The 18,367-nt window shown below is 41.8% G+C and overlaps 2 protein-coding genes across 8 annotated transcripts in view; both read left to right on the forward strand.

Moving 5' to 3' along the window:
- The window catches only part of LOC142652274 (uncharacterized), a gene marked incomplete at its 5' end in the record, with an annotated part of 1,761 nt that extends 1,254 nt beyond the window's left edge, over positions 1–507 (forward strand). The window contains one exon of the mRNA XM_075827925.1: positions 498–507. Coding sequence (XP_075684040.1) covers positions 498–507 — 10 coding nt within the window. The remainder of the gene's footprint in view (positions 1–497) is intronic.
- Positions 1–18,367, forward strand: part of AKAP9 (A-kinase anchoring protein 9) — a 202,831-nt gene that overhangs the window by 62,517 nt on the left and 121,947 nt on the right. For 6 of the 7 annotated variants that reach the window (XM_075827679.1, XM_075827681.1, XM_075827682.1 and 3 more), the window contains 8 exons: positions 527–2,794; positions 4,494–4,698; positions 6,554–6,633; positions 6,940–7,048; positions 7,672–7,757; positions 10,544–10,637; positions 13,038–13,269; positions 16,341–16,434. In XM_075827679.1, the coding sequence (XP_075683794.1) occupies positions 527–2,794; positions 4,494–4,698; positions 6,554–6,633; positions 6,940–7,048; positions 7,672–7,757; positions 10,544–10,637; positions 13,038–13,269; positions 16,341–16,434 (3,168 nt within the window). The remainder of the gene's footprint in view (positions 1–526; positions 2,795–4,493; positions 4,699–6,553; positions 6,634–6,939; positions 7,049–7,671; positions 7,758–10,543; positions 10,638–13,037; positions 13,270–16,340; positions 16,435–18,367) is intronic. The other variant, XM_075827680.1, reaches the window with a different exon arrangement.

Below are 18,367 nucleotides of genomic sequence, written 5' to 3' on the forward strand. Positions count from 1 at the left end.
AGAGATATATGAGAGACGTATAGATGAGAGAGAGAGACAGATTGATATATTGATATGAGATAGATATTCGATGTATTTGAGAGACAGATTTGAGATCAATAAATATGAGAGAGACAGATTGATATGAGATGGATTTGAAAGAGACAGATGGATTGATAGAATGTAGATATAGAAGGATGGAAATGAGAAAGATAGGTTAATATCAGAGAGAGACAGATATGAGTTATACTTATGAGATAAGAGATTCTGTTTGCTGCCAATAAAATGTCAATCGTATTTAGTCATGTTTGGGTGAAAATGATTATTAAAGATAACTTAGTATTCTGTGTATTAATAATTACCATGTACAGTACTCAGTGCGTACCTCTACAAAACAAAGACCACAGGACCATATTACAAGCCGTCCTACTAGGAGGGGGGATTCTCCACCTTAACAATCGTGCTGTAGAACAAAGCATAAACTGTAATTGTAGTTCCGCTGTCTATTATGTCTACAGAGTAATCTAAATTTCTGGTTCTCTTCAAGGAACAGCAGAGAGAACTTGAATCATCCTATGAACAAAGGCTGAATGAGAAGGATTTGGTGGTTGATAGCCTGAAGTCCGCTCTAGGCAATGAAGAAATCAAGTGTACAGAACTGAAAGAGAGAATATGTGTGGCTGAGAAATCTGTCGATGAACTGAGAGAACGATTAACCCAAAAGAGCCGGGAAATAAATAGTCTCTCCGACGAGCTAAACATTTCCAAACAAAGAGAGAGGAGATCCTCAGACGAAATCAAGCAGTTAATGGGCGCCGTAGAAGACCTTCAGAAAAAGCATTATAAAGACAGTCAGTCGGAGGCAGACCTCGTTCAGCGAATGGAATCAGAGACACAAAGAAAACTGGAGCAGCTTCAGGCTGAGCTAGACGAGATGTACGGGCAGCAGATCGTTCAAATGAAGCAGGAGCTGGTCAAACGGCATACATTAGAAATCGAGAGGCTCCTTGACCAGCACAAGAAAGAGCTGGACCACATCTCTAGTCAGACCACCATCGATGTGACCAGTGAACGAATCAACAAACTTAATGCTGTCATTGGTGAATTAAATACCAGGCTGCTGCAGTCCGACGAGCAGAGGACAAAAATGAAAGACGATCTATCCCAGAAACTTGAGACTGTTTCATCCGAGAAATCACACCTACAACAGCAAATAGAAGATCTACTCCAGGACCTCCGTTTTGCCCGAGAGCAGATCTACAAAGTCAAACAGAGCCTTACCGAAAAGGAAAGCAAACTCAACGAAGCCAACAGTTTCTTGACCACGATCGACCACCTCAAAGCAGAACTGGTTGCAGCCAATGAATTTACCAAAGAATTGGCATCTAAACATGAAGCCGAGGTGACGAATTACAAAATTAAGTTAGAAATGTTAGAAAGGGAGAAGGATGCGGTGCTAGATAGGATGGCGGAGTCTCAAGAAGCGGAGCTGGAGAAAGTTAGGACCTATTTCTTATTCAGTCATGAAGAGGAACTCTCTAAACTCAAGGAAGAGTTAACTCGAGAGCATAAAACGAATATTGAGAACCTGAAAGACCATTTAGAAGTACAATACAAACACCAGGTAGATCAGATGAATCAGACAGTCACTGCCATGCAGTCGGAAAAAGATGGTTTGATAACCAAACAGAATTATTTAATGCTCGAAATTTCAAAGCTGAAGGACTCTCCGCAATCTGTTAATGAACAAGAAATGATGATTCAGATTAATGAACTGCAGAAAGAGCTGGAGTGTTTAAGAAGAGAGGAAAAGGAGAAGGGAAGTATCGAGCAGGAGCTTCAAGTTTTACAACTTCGAATCGAGATTCTTGAGAAAGAGGTGGAAGAGAAAGATGTTCTGAAGGAAAAATTGTCTGGTCTAGAGCTTGACAATAGGCTTCTTAAAGATGAAAATGATGACTTGCAGAATATGATAAGAGACCGTGAAAACTATGAGAACCCTACTGAACTACCTAACTTAGACAAACAGATTGAAGTTCTCTCTTCAGAAAATATACGACTGAGGAACTTGGAGCTCCAGCTGAAAGAAGAGATCGAGCAGCAGAAGAACACTTTCTCTTTTGCCGAAAAGAACTTCGAGGTCAACTATCATGAACTTAAAGATGAGTATACTTTTCTGGCAAAGGAAAAGGAACAGTTAGAAGGCAGTAAATCCAAGCTGGAGGAAGAGTATAGACTAAGGTTAGACGCTTTAAATGATGAACTTGTAAAGTTAAAAGGTAATTCAATGGGGGAGTCTTCGTTGGGTCCTTCTAAAGATGATAAACTTGATGTTGGAGAGGTTGTTGAAAAAGACACAACGGAACTAATGGAAAAACTAGAGATTGCCCAGCGGGATAAGCAAGAATTATCTCTGAAACTTTCCAATGTGTCAGAAGAGTTACAATTAAAGCAAATTGAAATTAACCAATTAAAGGAAAAAGTTCAGTTTTTGTATTTCGAAAGAGATCATGATAAGTTAGGCGATGAAGCATGTATGAAAGACCATGTCCAAGGAACTGTCAATAGCCATATTGTAGTGTCGAAGGATTGTTCTCACACGAATGTGCTAGAAGAAAGTATCCGTCCAATTGACCGTCCCTTTTTATATGTATCTCCTCAAGTTAGTGAAGATCTGTTATTGGAAAGAGAGTCCCTTTTACAAAGGTTGCGTGTGTTGACTTGTAAACTTGAAGCTGAAACTTCCCTGGTGGAAAGCACACGACTACAAAAAGAGGATCTTCAACGAAAAGTGGATACAGTGTTCCAGGAGCAGGTAGGTGTACTAGAAAAATTCATGACATAGTTCGTAACGATACCGTCCGGTCATTGTTATACCCATGAGGTTGGCCATAGACTCTCCAATTATTTGGCCAATCCGAGCAGTTGAATGCAACCTTTGACCTAGTGTTTTGTTTTTTTTAAATTAATATAATTGGGCATCCGTGTGATTGATGCAACCGCCTAAATACATTTTATAAAAAATATTTTTTTATTTTTTGAGATACAGCTGCTTTGTACCCTGTATACAGAGCAGCTGTGTCATTCGCGAACACCTAAATCCAGGACTACAGGTTCAATGACAGCGGGTCCTGCGTGTCTCTGACATGCTGAAGCCACCTGTAATCTATCACGTCTAAGTTATGAACTTACTTAGATGTGATCGTTAACCGCTCGATCGCAGGACCCCCTGACACTAAACCAGTCAGTGGCGCTCACCTGACGGATACAGGATTCAGCGCAAGATACAGCTGCTCTGTGTACAGGATACAAAGCAGCTGTATCTCAAAGTAAAATTTTTTTTTTTTTAAATAAAATGTATTTAAGAAGTTGCATCAATCACACTGATGGACAATTATATATATATATATATATATATATATATATATAAGATTTCAAAGGTGTACATAGCCTTTAACTTGGCAGAATTTATATACTAAAATTGGAGCAATATTCCCGTTGTAACAAGATATCTTTCCATGTGTGTATGTAACGCTAGAGTTTATGGCCACATTATGCCTCATTGACTGAGATGTTCTGCTTTTCTCGTAGTTCTGATTGTAGGCATAGGAGTAGTGAACATTATCTGCATTCATTGTGTTTCCAAATGTGGTGGAATAATCTTATATCCTTGCCTACATGGCTATATAATAATAGCGTTCCACTTAAAAAAAAATAATAGTACAAAAAATCATGACTAATTGTGACGAGAAACTTTTTGTCCGTTACATCTAAATACGTATCTAAAATCACCGGTTTAATAGATGTATTTTAGCCATTTCAATGTTTTTTCATGTGGTTTCCCAGGCAGATGGATTTCAGCTCTTACGTATTCTCTCATTTGTGCCTCTGTAGTGAAGAATTTGTTTCTGTGACTCAGCCGATGCACAATTTTACTTCCTGCAAACTAAAATACCAGAGGAAAATTCCAACATGCTGGCTTATTTTTCGAATGAATTTAAAAAAATAAACCCGGTTTCACCTTTTTCCGCTAAGACGAACTAAAATCACACTAAAGACTCTATAGTGATCTAAGTTCTGTTCACTGGAACTGCGGAAGGGGCGCATATTGCACCCCGTAATATGAACACTAAAATCCGACTACATTGTGGCCGTCTGAAACCAACCTAACTTTGTAGACATTAATTTTGCCTGATTTCGGGGATGATCCCAAGATCCACTCCGATCTATATCCGCTGAATATTTGCCCATCTCCATGCAGTTGTTCGTTTTGTATTATCATCCTCTTCATATTATCAGCATATGAGTATTAGGATATTTGGTTTTGAAGAAATATGTTTATAATAAAAATATGATTTGAAATAGTATCTCATATCTAGTTGTTTTTTATAGGGGAAAATACGCTTTAAATTGCCGAGTAATATAATATGCAGGAGGTCCTGCTCGCTAATGCAGAACATTTGACCCTCCGTTGTTTGTCGTTTTTATTTGACCTGCATATGTGTATTGTGTAGGCTGATCTGATGCTGCACCTAGAAGCACAACGTGTCAGTCTTACGCAGATCCACCAAGCTCATATGGAGCTGACCAGCGAAAACTTGCGAGCTGAAAAAGAGCACGAGCTCTGCAGCCTGAGAGATTCCCTGCTCGCATCTCAAGAACAAAAGAGTCAAGAGCTGCATCAGCAAGAATTACTGAGCTGCCAGTCACAGCAGACGGGTAAGGAGGTGTTCACTTGGGCTTGGTCTCGCATATTGCTGTATTTTTTGGGACTATAAGACACACCCAATTTTGCACAAAAGAACAAAAGGAAAACAAAATATTGGGGATTATTTACTATAGAAAATATGCCTTCCCATTGGGGATGAGCAATTCTGTGACAATCGATAAACCGGCGAATTTCCTATTACCCAGCCGTATTTCCTGCATATAAGACAAAGGAGCCTTGAATGCTTTAATACAGATTCCTATTTCAGTCTCCATTGTCTTATATGAGGGAAATATGGCTCACCCTTCTGGGATACAAAGGTGAACAAATTATAACAGATTCGCTCATTTCTACTTACAACCAAAGCAGTTCTAGAAAGGGTAAAACCTTTTATTTCCAGTGGTCAATATTTGAATAGGTTATACCAGCTTTTCTCGTGGTCTAGGGTAGTGGGGAGTTTAATGGTTGCTTCCCTGGTGGTCTAGATAAGTGGAGAGTTTAATGGTCGCTTCCCTGGTGGTCTAGGGTAGTGGAGAGTGTAATGGTCGCTTCCCTGGTGGTCTAGGGTAGTGGAGAGTTTAATGGTCGCTTCCCTGGTGGTCTAGAGTAGTGGAGAGTTTAATGGTCTCTCTCCTGGTGGTCTAGAGTAGTGGAAAGTTTAATGGTCACATCCCTGGTGGTCTAGGGTAGTGGAGAGTTTAATGGTCGTTTCTCTGGTGGTCTAGGGTAGTGGGGAATTTAATGGTCGCTTCCCTGGTGGTCTAGAGTAGTGGAGAGTTTAATGGTCGCTTCCCTGGTGGTCTAGAGTAGTGGAGAGTTTAATGGTCGCTTCCCTGGTGGTCTAGAGTAGTGGAGAGTTTAATGTTCGCTTCCCTGGTGGTCTAGACTAGTGGGGAGTTTGATGCCAGCTTACATGGTGATCCATGGTGGAAATTTTCTTGGCGGACTAGAGTAATGAAGGGGTTAGTGATGGCTTCATTAGTGGTCTAGGGTAGTGAAGCGGTAAATGTGATCCTCCCTGGTGGGGTCTACATAAGTGGAGCCATTCAATTACTTTATCTCAAGTGGGTTACTAACTTTCCAAGGCTCTGGCGTAGAAAGATACAAACGGCACAAAAGTCGCTTTTTGCAGCAAAAAAATTGTCTCTTGAGCCGTTTCCTCCACTCACGGCGCTGTTCTAAAAAGTATCCGAAGCTTTGCACAAGGGGCCCTACAAATTTATCATAATTTACACCAGAAACTGGTGTCAATTATTTGGTAAATATACAACAGCTCGGGGCTGTGCAGATTCCACTTTCTGGCGCACAGACAGCCATAAATTAAGCACACTATACCTTTTTTATATTAAGACTGGCGTATGAAATGCAGGTCTTATTAAATTCTCCCCAGTTTGTTGAGCCCCCCCTTCCAGTCCTTATTATACAGATCAGGGCACGGGATAGAGAGGACTATGTGATTCAACAGCCGGACTGTTGTCTCTGTTATGGTTTGGGGGGGGGGGGGATTTGGATCTCCTGGGCTCCCTTGATTTCCTGGCCTCCGAATGCACGTCAACTCTACCCCATCACTATGGACTATGAGACACACACAGTAAAAAGTGCGCCTCGACCAATAAATTGACCCTTTTTGCATCGAGTAGGGCTATTTTGACGTTTAAATATTTCATCTTTTTTATTGTAAGATCATTTATATCTCCATCGATACAATTTTTTATTTTTGAATTTTTGTTGTATTAATCGATTTTTTTTTCTTTTATTTTTATAGTATTGTTTTCATTACACTTTCTAGATCATTATTTTTTTTTTTATGTTAAGATTATTTTTGCTTAGAAACATTGTAAGTGTTCCTATATTTCATGTACACAGTTGCTGAAGGTGAAACATGCCGGGACCTTACAGACCTGCTGATGAAGAGGATCAATGCAGAATGTGATCGCATTAATCAGGTTAGATCGAAACGCGTAATATACATTGGGGGTTGTATTGGAACGCTTTGTGCTAAGGAAGAGCGACCAATGTTTTGCTTAAAATTTTACAAAAGTTTCATGAAAAAAAACTCACAATAGACCAGACCACGACCGGAGGCAACAGCCGGAGCAAACCAGCTTGGAAAATAATATATATTATTAATCGCTATGAGGATTCACTTTCAGAAATACCACGATTGTTGCTTAAAATTAGCGTCCGGTGTACGTCTAGGATGTGCAGTCATCCATTTCCAAATGACTTAAGAATTCTGTATAATTTACCAGGTCCTTGGTGAGAGGCTGGGAGAAGAGACGGACACAACCGAGGAGGCGGGAGTCTTGAACAATCTTACCACCTACAGGTCTTTGGAACTACACAGAACCGCTGTGCAAAGTAAGGGTCCTCTTACATCTCGTTGACCGGCGCTCCTTTCACGAGGGGCTATGTTTGGGGACGAGCGATTGTCACTACGATCCCTCTTCCTCATGCATTTCCATTATGTCGGCAGCACGTCTCGCAGTTTACACAGTAGATGCGCTGCCGACCACAATAATATTTCTTGCGGCATAATCCATGCAAACAGCCGATGAATGAGAATTTGCACGTTCATCGGCTGATCGTTCATGGCGATGATCGGGAGCGAGCAGTCACATAGACGCTCGTTTGTCCAATATTTTGCATGTGTAAAAGGGCCTTAAATCTTATAGGTCACTGCCCCGACCTTACTCTGTGCAGGAAGGTTTGTGTTCATGGGTTGTATTTTGGTTGCGTTTTCTGATCCAGCTCTTTCTACAGGACCATTCAAGGGTTTGAAAGTTGTACAGGGTCAAACTATTACCCACCCCCTTTGCCGGCCATTGGGCTCATGCACAAGACTGTATTTGGGATTTGTGTGATCTGGATCCCAAATAAAGTAGTAATACATTCCTATGGAAACCTATATAGGAAAATCGTGTCTCTTTCTATGCAGAGTCCACATAAAACACCCTCTTACTATGTATTGTGTGTCACCACAGCTCTACATGCCAACCTGGAAACACTTCTGGAGAGGTTTTTGAAGGAATATAAGCAGATGAGGGAACTTTCCAGTTCCATGGGAAAGGTAAGAATCACATAGTCCTTGTGCCGGTCCTGTCCTCTGGCGCTAGTCATTTCCTCCGACAGTAAGTGGACTGCACTTTGCTCCCAAATGACAACATAAAAGATCGAGGCTGCGATTTCGTCTCTCCCAGCGTGTTCAGTGAGTGAACAGTACGAATTTAAATATTTTTTTTGGGCCACATATAGTACCACTATTTCCACCACAGTCCTTATACCTGATGTTTAGAACTGACCAGGGCAGGCAGTATGTGGGAGGCGGTGCGTTCGACAGCTGCGTCAACGTTTTTTCACTGCTATAATTTTACTTATCTGTACAGATTTGCCAGCCTAAGAGACGGGCAGCTGCCAATATATGGCTCTCATTACAGCTCCTATAGGGGATGTTACACGGCTTCCCCATATTCCACAATGTCAGATCTTGAAAACCTGCATTCAACTATAATAATAAGATTTATAATTCCCAGGTCTGGAGAAGTTTTGTGGCATCCATTGTTGGTGGGAATAGAGACATTTACCCAGCTCTTCCATCCAGGCTCAGATATAACTTAGAATTGGCCGTATACAAGTTTAGCAACTTAAAGAGTAACTAAACGTTCAACAAACTTCTGACATGAGAAACAGTAGAAATGATCCAGCGCTAAGTCCAATTGTAAATTAAAAAGGAATCGATGTTCCCATCTTTATTGGGGTAGTATGAATAAAATAGGAGGGAGACGCAGTCCCAAGAGAAAAAATACGAGCGGGCAACTGTGTGCTGGCCTACGCGTTTCGAGCAGCTCCTGTGCTCTTAATCATGGCAAAGAAATGTGACATGTCAGAAGTTTGGATTGGTGGGGGTCCGAGCACTGAGACCCCCACCGATCGCTAAAACGAAGCGGCAGAAGTGCTCGTGTGAGCGCTGAGCTGCTTCGTGTCTGTTCGCCTTTTTCCGGAAATCAATGTATCGGAGTACAGGCCCAATAGAAAGTCTATGAGCCGGTACTCTGATACATTGGCTTTCCAAAAAAAGCCGAACAGAAACGAAGCGGCTCACACGAGCACTTCTGCCGCTTCGTTTTAGTGATCGGTGGGGGTCTCAGTGCTCGGATCCCCACCAATCATAACTTGTGACATGTCAGAAGTCTGTTGAATGTTTAGTTACTCTTTAAAGGACCAGTGTTTTCCAGCACACTTAAAGGGGCTGTCTTCTTTTGACCTTCCCTTTTTTGGTTGGAAAGTTCCCCCAAAATAATTTGGTCCTATACAGTCCCACTGCTTGAACCCCCAATGATCAGCTGTCATTTGCGAGGGAACTCTGCAGCAGGTGTTTAATTGTCCTGCAGCACCACAGGGGAATTGAAGTATTACATGGTGCCCATTTAAGTCATTGGAGAGTCTGTGTAATGCATGAACGTGTCAGGTCCTCCAGAGCGAAGGAGACCCTCTTTGTGGCTGTTCTCTGCTAAGGCTAATTGATGGAGGTCCTGAATTGGTGACCGCCCCACCTCTATTAATTCAGAATTCTCCATTCGAAAATTGGTTTTGTAAACCATACTAACCATTTCAACTAATTTTATGGAATACAATAAATTGATATAGCCTACTCTTCATATAATTAAAGGGCTTGGTTGTATGGTGCAAAATGATGGCATATAGACCTCATAGAAGGGGTTCCTCGCCTCGCCATGAGCCAGGGTTCAATTCATTTGGCGAGCCCGGCCTGTCCAAGATTACATGGTCGGGTATTCATATGTATGGCCACCATAGAATACTACATATCCCCTACAGACGAAACTGATCGTTTGGTTGTTATCTTTTTATCTTTGTTTGTTTTGTCTTTTTAAAGGGGTTTTCCAGCCAGTAAAAAATGATGGCCTATCCTCAGGATGGGCCATCAACAGCTGATGGGTCCGGGTCCGACTCCCGGGACCCCAACCGATCAGCTGTTTTTAAAGGGGTACGAGCGCTGCACCCCCTCAAAACAGCTAATCGGCGGGGATCCCGGGAGTCGGACCTGGACCCATCAGCTACTGATGGCCTATCCTGAGGATAGCCATCAATTTTTACTCGCTGGAAAACCCCTTTAAGCAGAACCTGTCACTAGAACATAAAAGTTGAACTGGTTTACTGGCCGGAATAGCGCTGTCTCCCTGATTCCACCGCTGTTTTTTTGTTGTTTTTTTTCCTGGAACCCCCAGTTCGAGAGAGATGGCGCACTGTTGTGTTGGCTTCCTCTATGCTAATTTGCTGTAGATAGCCAACAGGGCATGAACTCACCACAAACTGCCTCGTGGTGATTGGTCAGCATCAGAGACAGGGTAGCTAGCACCACCCTGTTGGCTAACTACAGCAAATTAGCATAGAGGGAGCCAACACAACAGTGAACCATATCTCTAGAACGGGGGGGGGGGGGCAGCGCTGGAATCCGGAAGACCGCGCTATTCAGGTCAGTAAACCAGTTCAACTTATAAGACCTAGTGACAGGTTCTCTCTAAGCTGGATTTCTGTATGTTGTTTCTCCCCACATGGACCGATACGTCGCGGTTATTAATTCGAGCTAATATTCCGCATCGATATTTGGTTCTTTGTCTTTTATTTACGTCAGCAGATCATGATAAACCTTTATATGCAAACTAATAAAGCAATCTACATACAGCCGGTCACTATGTACTGTGCATGTTTACTATGAAGGAAAGGGATATTCAAATCTGCATTGACCCATTGGAGACTTCTTCTCGTGCAGCTCTCCTGGTAACATCTGGCATAGACGATTATTCGTGGACAATATATATTGGTTTTTTTTTACAGACTGGAGATCTTCAAGATCCTAAAGAGGAGCCGGACGTCCCTGTGGTGACTCAGATTGTGATTAATTCACAAAATTCAGCACCGAGCCGGTCAGGTAAATGCACAACAAACAGAAAACAAAGCGCATGACGTCACTTATAAAATGGGAGGAGCTGGAGCCTGACAGATTTGCAGATGAAAGTCGTGGCAGGGCTGAATTTTAGAGCTTTTTTCAGCATGGTCACCCCTCATGTGGCTTATTATCTGGACGTAAATTTGCTTTACTGATTTTATCTGATGTCTTGTACTCTAGTCAGTACCAAAGCAAAGGTAAAAATTCTACTAGCCGCTAGTCATGTGACCAAACCGGCAGAATTTTGTATTTTACTTTGGGTGTAAGTGGAGAAGAAAAGATGAGGTGCACATGATAAAGCCAGGTATTTCCAGATCAGTATTTTATTTCACACACACTGTGAAAGCCCATGCATGTGCTTGAGTCGGCAAAAATGGTGCAAACTGCACCAAATATATTAAAATGGCACTCGTGGCATGGTAATCTTGCCAAAACTCGCTAGTCTAGTAAAACTGTTGGCCATGTGACTGGATGGCTGGTGCTATTGTGAGCATTTGAGGTCTTCCAATTCCTCTTGCCATTGCTTTATCGTAAAACGCATAAATAAAATAAAAAAAAGTCCCATGGTGCTAAGCTGATCTTCTGCTTGGATCCCCAGTGATCACCTGTGATCGGTGGTGTACCCAGAAGTAAGTGTTCAATTCCCCTACAGCGCCACCACAGGGGAAATGAAGCATTACACAGTTCCAATTAAAATTAATGGACTGTCCGTGTGGTGCATGGATGTGCTGGGTTTTCTAGAATGAGAAATGCTTTTTGTAGTCAATGTCTGCTCTGGTTTATACAGGAGTACTGGACAGGGAACCTCTCCCCCCTTCATTAACTCAGAATTTCCTAATAGGGAGTATGAAAATGGGTTTTCTAAACCAGACAACCAGCGTTTAATGTCACCTTAAGGGGTTGTGTATGTTTACCATATAGGGCTAGACTTTAAATGGGTAGTTCAGTATTAGAAAACATGGTTTCTTTTATTCAAAAACAGCACCACACCTGCTTAGGCTGGGTTCACACGACCATGTTACGTCCGTAATGGACGGAACGTATTTCGGCCGGAAAACCCGGACCGAACACAGTGCAGGGAGCCGGGCTCCTAGCATAATAGTTATGTACGACGCTAGGAGTCCCTGCCTCGCTGCAGGACAACTGTCCCGTACTGTAATCATGTTTTCAGTACGGGACAGTTGTCCTGCAGCGAGGCAGGGACTCCTAGCATCGTACATCACTATGATGCTAGGAGCCCGGCTTCCTGCACTGTGTTCAGTCCGGGTCTTTCCGGCCGAAATATGTTCCGTACATTACGGACGTAATGACCTCGTGTGAATCCAGCCTTACAGGTTGTATGTATTATTGGAGCTCAGCCCATTCTCTTCAATGGAGCTGAGCTGCAATACCAGACACTACCATGGACAGGCGTGACGCTGTTTTTGGATGAAAGCAACCAAGTTTTGCTAATACTACAACCCTTTTAAAGAAAATTAGACTTTCTCAGCTGCAAGAGGTGGATGCGGTGGGTATTTGCTGTTTTTAACCCCTTAAAGTGCCATATAATGTACTGGGAAACTGAAAAAAATTATTTGCAGGCTGACATTGGAAAAAACTGCGATTCCTCCATTGTTTTTTGGTTTTAGCTTTCACCGAGCGGTAGAAAGACTAGTTAACTTTATTCTGCGGCTCAATACGATTACAGTGATACCAAATTTATATAGTTTTTGTTTTTTTTGTTTTTTATAATTTTACTTCTTTTTAAAAAGCAACAACTTTTTGTTATTAAAATAAGTTGTTGCGTTTCACCACATTCTGAGAGCCATAACTTTTTTATTAAACTTTACGTGGATTGAGCGGTGTGAGGACTTATTTTTTGCGGGACGAGCTGTCATTTTTATCGGTACCATTCTTTGGTCCATACAACTTTTTGATTACCTTTTTTTACAATTTTTGTTAGAGCTAAGGTGACCAAAAAACTGAGATTTTGGCGTTTTTTTAAAAAAAAAAAAATTTTTTTACGGTGTTCACCGTGCGAGTTAAATAATGGTATGCTGCAATAGTTCGGACTTCTACAGATGCAGCAATACCAATTCTTTTTATTTTTTTACATTACTTTAGAGGAAAATGGGAAAAGGGTGTTTTTTTTTAACTTTTAAATTCTTTTTTTATTCACTACTAATAACTTTATGAAACTTTTTTTTTCCACATTTTATTAGTCCCCCTACACAGCTGACACCCACAGCATATGGAGCGTGCTCAGCCCGTGATAACTATGTGAACAGTGTTTCTTCGTCTCTTTAGAACTATCACATCATATCTACTAGACACTAGACGCCTTGCTCCGTCACCTACAAGATGCTCCCTATAGTAAATCTTAACCTTTATTGGTCGTCTTAGGTGTCCAGGACGCTCTGATCTCCGCGGTATCGCCATCACAAGAAGTTGAGGGACTTAAAATTGAGTTCAGTCAGCAAAGAGCACAGCTGGAAGACCAGCACACGCAGGAAATCCAGCACCTGAGATCCTATTTCCAGCAACAGCTGAAGGAAAATGAAGACCGATTCGCTACAGAGATAATCCATCTCCAGGAGAAGCTCCAGGATGTGACAGCGGGATCTCTAGAGTCCAGGTAAGGGGACGGACTCCTCTCTCAGAAGTCGGAGGCACGGGTGCCATAGGTGAAAGACCATATTGATCTTTTGATCTATTCTCACTCCACTCCTGGGAGAAGAGCAATAGATAGTAGAGAAGTCAGATTGTTGAATACTAGCACGCAAAGACACTACCCATATCCGGGATTTAGTGTGTATCGGCCAAGGAAAATACACTTAGGCCCTGTTCACATGCAGTTATTTTGCAGGCAGAAAAAATCTGCCTCCGAATACCTTCGGGATTTTTGAGGCAGATTTTAAACTGCCTACGCGTATTTATCCCCTTTTTATTTTACTGTGTTTTTCACCCGCGGCCATTGAATCTAATGCAAGGACCGCGGGCAAAAAACGATGAGAAATGTGCGCCGTAAGAATTTTCTGCCTCCCATTGATTTCAATGGGAGGTCGGAGGTGGAACCCGCGGCAAGAAAGGACATGCCACTTTCCCCCCCCCCCCGCAAACAGCCAAAACCTCCTGGGGATAAAACACCTCTGCCTCCCATTGAAATCAATGTGGTGGGGGGAGGGGCGATCTAACGCTTTGGCTTCTCTCCGCTCAGTCTTCTTGTTCTGGTCTTGGCAAATTCCACATTACATTGCAGTTTTGTGCTGGAAGGAAAGGTGATGGATTATCAAATTTTTGGGATTACTAGATGACAGATTAAAGGGTAGTCCCTTTACAAAACGCCGCGGGTCTGGCTTCTCTCACCCCCAGTGATCAGCATTTTTTTGCCAGTGGACATTGTGGGCAGCCACACATTTCTCCAGCAGCGGCCTCTGCATTGAATTGAATGGGTCTGAACTGCAATACCACATACAGCCTGTGGACAGGTGTGGCACTGTTTTTGGAAGAAAGCAGATATTTTTATTTTTTTTTCTAACTTAGACAACCTCTTTAGTGATTATGGTTTTTGACTCGAACGCCATGAGTTTCAATGTATTTATATTTACTGGAGTAAATACATTGATAAATCCAAAAGATAAAATTAAATGTGAACCGTTCAGGGCCTCAGGCACTAACTCATGCCTCCCCCTAGTCTTGGTGAGCAAGATTGGATTTAAAGGGGGTTTTCTTTCTTTCAAGTCCTGCAACTTTCTGATATACGGAGTTTTAATTCTTCACCAATTTCAAAATCTTGGTCTCGGTAAATGGAAAAATACTTGTTTATATGCATAGACTGAAAACCTGACCTGGCGGATTTGTTGCAGAATTTCAGTACGTATTCTGCACCGAGAATCCACAACAAATTGACAGAACCGCGTCAGTGAAGGGGGTTTTACAAAACCTATTCACACGTAGCAGATTTCTGCTGCAGATTTGAGGACATGCCTATTATGTTCCGTATTTGTCACAGATTTTCATCATGGATTTCGCTCTTTGCAATGCGAAGAATGACATCAATGGCAAAATCCAACGCCTCAGGCGAAATTCACATGAACGTGTGCGTTTTGCGCGCGCAAAAAACGCAGCGTTTTTTGCACGTTGCAGTTCCATGTGTCATAAGTGTTTGCTGCGTGATTTTCACGCATATGCCATCCTTATGACACGCGGTTTTGAGGTTTAGAAAAATAAATTAAGGAAGTGCGTCCGTGTGCTGCGCATGATTTTCACGCACCCATTGACTTCAATGGGTGCGTGATGCGCAGAAAACGTTCAAGTATAGGACATGTCGTGAGTTTTACGCAGCGGACACACGCTGCGTGAAAAACACGGAATGTCTGAATGTCCCCATTGCCTTAAATAGGTCCGTGCGGTGCGCGTGATTTTCACGCGCGTATCACGGACGTGAACTACGCTCGTTTAAATAAGGCCTTATATCTGCTAGTCTTGATATAATAAAAAGGGCCGATACACTTAACGAGCCGTGCACCTGTGTGAACTTGACACGATCAGAACAGACTTTCAGCCTCTGAATATAAACCTGTTTCCATTCAGTGACAGCAAGCACAGATTGATACACAAAGTATGTTAGAAACTTGCACTTTTTGAAGAGAACCGGTCAGCTCTCCTGAAATGCTTTTTTGTTGTATTTTTTTTTTAGTAAATACTTTCCATGAAATAACAATTCTGGATATTTTTTCTTAGAACTCTGCGTTGTGTTGTTCCTCTGTTATTCCTCCTAGAAATGTATGATTGAATTAACAACTGGATATTACTATTCTCCTTGTTAAAGGGGCGTGTCCCTACACTTTCTCCGTCTGTCAGCGGTGATTTGACAGTGTCAGTCTGTGTAGGGACACACCCCCAACTGGTAACACCCGGTTATCAATTCATGCATAAATTTCTAGGAGGAACAACAGAGGAACGGCACAATGCAGAGTTCTAAGAAAAGATGCTCCTGAATTGTTAGAACATGGGGAATATTATTTACTAAGGTGCTCATTGTTGTGTTCCACTTAATTTAAGATGGTCGCAACAAAACACTCTCTATGGTCTGGTCAATGAAGATTTATTGTTATATAAAAAATAAAAAAAATAGCAGCTCACATTAGGCTGGAAACACACATCGCATTTTAGTTGCAGATTTTGATGCTTTAGCTTAAAAGAAAAACTGCATCTAAATCTGCAACAAAAACTGGATGTGTGTTTCCAGCCTAGGGCTCAATGCACACGATGCATATTACGTGCGGTGTTGCCGATTCCAGGAATTCTCATGTACAATCTGCAGTATTTTTCGGGTCGGAAATTGACCTGTGTTGCGTATTTTAAAAGCTGCAGCATGTCAATTTATCTTGCGTTTCTGCTTGCAAATTCTATCTGCCTGGTGCACCGAAACCCGCAGCATAAAAATGTGCCGAAAAACGCATTATCAGGTGCGGGTTTTACCTGCAAATTTCATACATATTGCTGCGGTTTTGGTGCGTTTTTTCTGCAGCGAAATATGCAACGTGTGCACGCAGCCTAATGTGATTCAACCACCGTCTCCATAAGGTCTATTGGCGTCTTGTAGACACTCGTAGTCCCGATCGTTGCTGCCGTTACACGTATTAACCGTCTACTTGCTGTCACTGGAGTTTTACTATTGCAACTTTTGTTTTGCCACTTCAGGGAGCTCTTTGCCGTTGAGGCGGCGGTGGAGCGGGGCTTCCAGGACGCTGCCATATTCCAGAGTGTTATTGCTCCATCTACTGATGTGTTAAAGGTAAAACCACACAAGAAGGAGCAGCGGCTTTTCTATTAGTCTTTGTTTGTGTAACTCCATCTGCGTCCACTCCCCTACTGTGTGTTGGTTGGTAACAGAACCAGCAATACATACAGGAGGCAAATGCTGCAACTTGTCATGAACATACCCGGCTGATTTATCATTGGAAACACTGGGTTTTACAAGTGACTTGTTAAATGGTCTTGGCTGATGGTAAGTGAGAAGGTGCGCGGCGTTACCTGCTGTAGTCAGTGAACGCATGCTTTATATTCTTTACTACGTTTTTTTATTGTTCGTATAGGAACGTTCCTTTGATGATGTACTGGTTTGTGCAGGGCCGGAGGGGGAGGTGCATGACACAGGGATTGTCGTTTTGCTGTTTAAATCCCTGCGTCGTGCTGCAGCCACTCGGCCCGGCACAAACCATAATACAGTAGGGGGGGAATTGATGAAGTCTTCTACACCACTTTTGGTTTTTTTGCGCAGAAATGTAGCGATTTACATTTTTTTTCGCCTACTTTTACGTCTTTTCAAAGAAGCGGCTGAATTTACAGGGCTGATCTAGTCCAGCTCATAGCTAATTTTATAGCGCATGAACGGCCAGAGATCGTACTCACAACTTTCGTCAGACTGATGTTTGAAACGCTAACCTTAAAGGGGAACTAAAGCTTTTGAAAAACTTTTGACATGTCAGTGACACGCTGATACCCCCAACCATCTCTAAAACGAAGCCGCAGAAGCGTTCGGGTTGAGCTGTGCCACTTTGTTTCTGCTTGGCTTTCCTTGGAAAGCTGAGTGAGCAGTAGACAGAGTCATAGATCTTTCTGTTGTGCCCGTACACCTCTCCGAGGAAAGACGATCAGAAACGAAGCGGCACATCCCCCACCTAAGCGCTTCAGCCGCTTCATATAAGCAATTGGTGGGGGTCTCAGTGCTCGGACCCCCACCGATCAAGACTTCTGACATGTCACTATGAAATGTCAGAAATGTTTTAAAAGTTTAGTTACCCTTTAATAAATTGCCCCCGTTGTATCCGTTTTCACAGAGTTTTCCTCTAACCTGACCCAAGAGGTGCCAGATTATCAAATATTCTAGATTATAGGTCGGTTTTAGAATAGTGTATACAATTTAATTGTTCAGTTATGTCGAATTTTAGTGGCTGAAACAGATTGCCCGATTAAAGAAATTTTTCTGTGCTTGTGTGTGTGTGTGTGTGTGTGTGTGTGTGTGTGTGTGTGTGTGTATAATAAATGTGTGTGTGTATAATAAGTATATGTGTGTGTATGTATAATAAATATGTTTGTGTGTGTGTGTATAATAAGTATGTGTGTGTGTGTGTGTGTGTGTGTGTGTGTGTGTGTATATATGTGTATAATGTGTGTGTGTGTGTGTATAATAAATCTGTGTGTGTATATGTGTGTATAATAAATGTGTGTATAATAAGTATATGTGTGTATAATGTGTGTGTGTGTGTATAATAAATATGTGTGTGTTTGTGTATAATAAGTGTGTGTGTATAATAAGTTGTGTGTGTGTATATGTGTGTATAATAAGTGTGTATGTGTGTATAATAAGTGTATGTGTGTATAATAAGTATGTGTGTGTAATAAATGTGTGTATAATAAGTATGTGTGTGTGTGTTTGTGTGTATAATAAATGTGTGTGTGTGTGTGTGTGTGTATAATAAATGTGTGTGTGTGTGTGTGTGTGTGTGTGTGTGTGTGTATAATAAATGTGTGTGTGTGTGTGTTTGTGTGTATAATAAATGTGTGTGTGTGTGTGTGTGTGTGTGATGTGTGTTGTGTGTGTATAATAAGTGTGTGTGTGTGTTATGTGTGTGTAATAAGTATGTGTGTGTGTGTGTGTATAATAAATGTGTGTATAATAAGTGTGTGTGTGTGTGATGTGTGTTGTGTGTGTATAATAAGTGTGT

The sequence above is a fragment of the Rhinoderma darwinii genome, chromosome 5, assembly GCF_050947455.1.
Source record: "Rhinoderma darwinii isolate aRhiDar2 chromosome 5, aRhiDar2.hap1, whole genome shotgun sequence".
NCBI classification, from domain to species: Eukaryota; Metazoa; Chordata; class Amphibia; order Anura; family Rhinodermatidae; genus Rhinoderma; species Rhinoderma darwinii.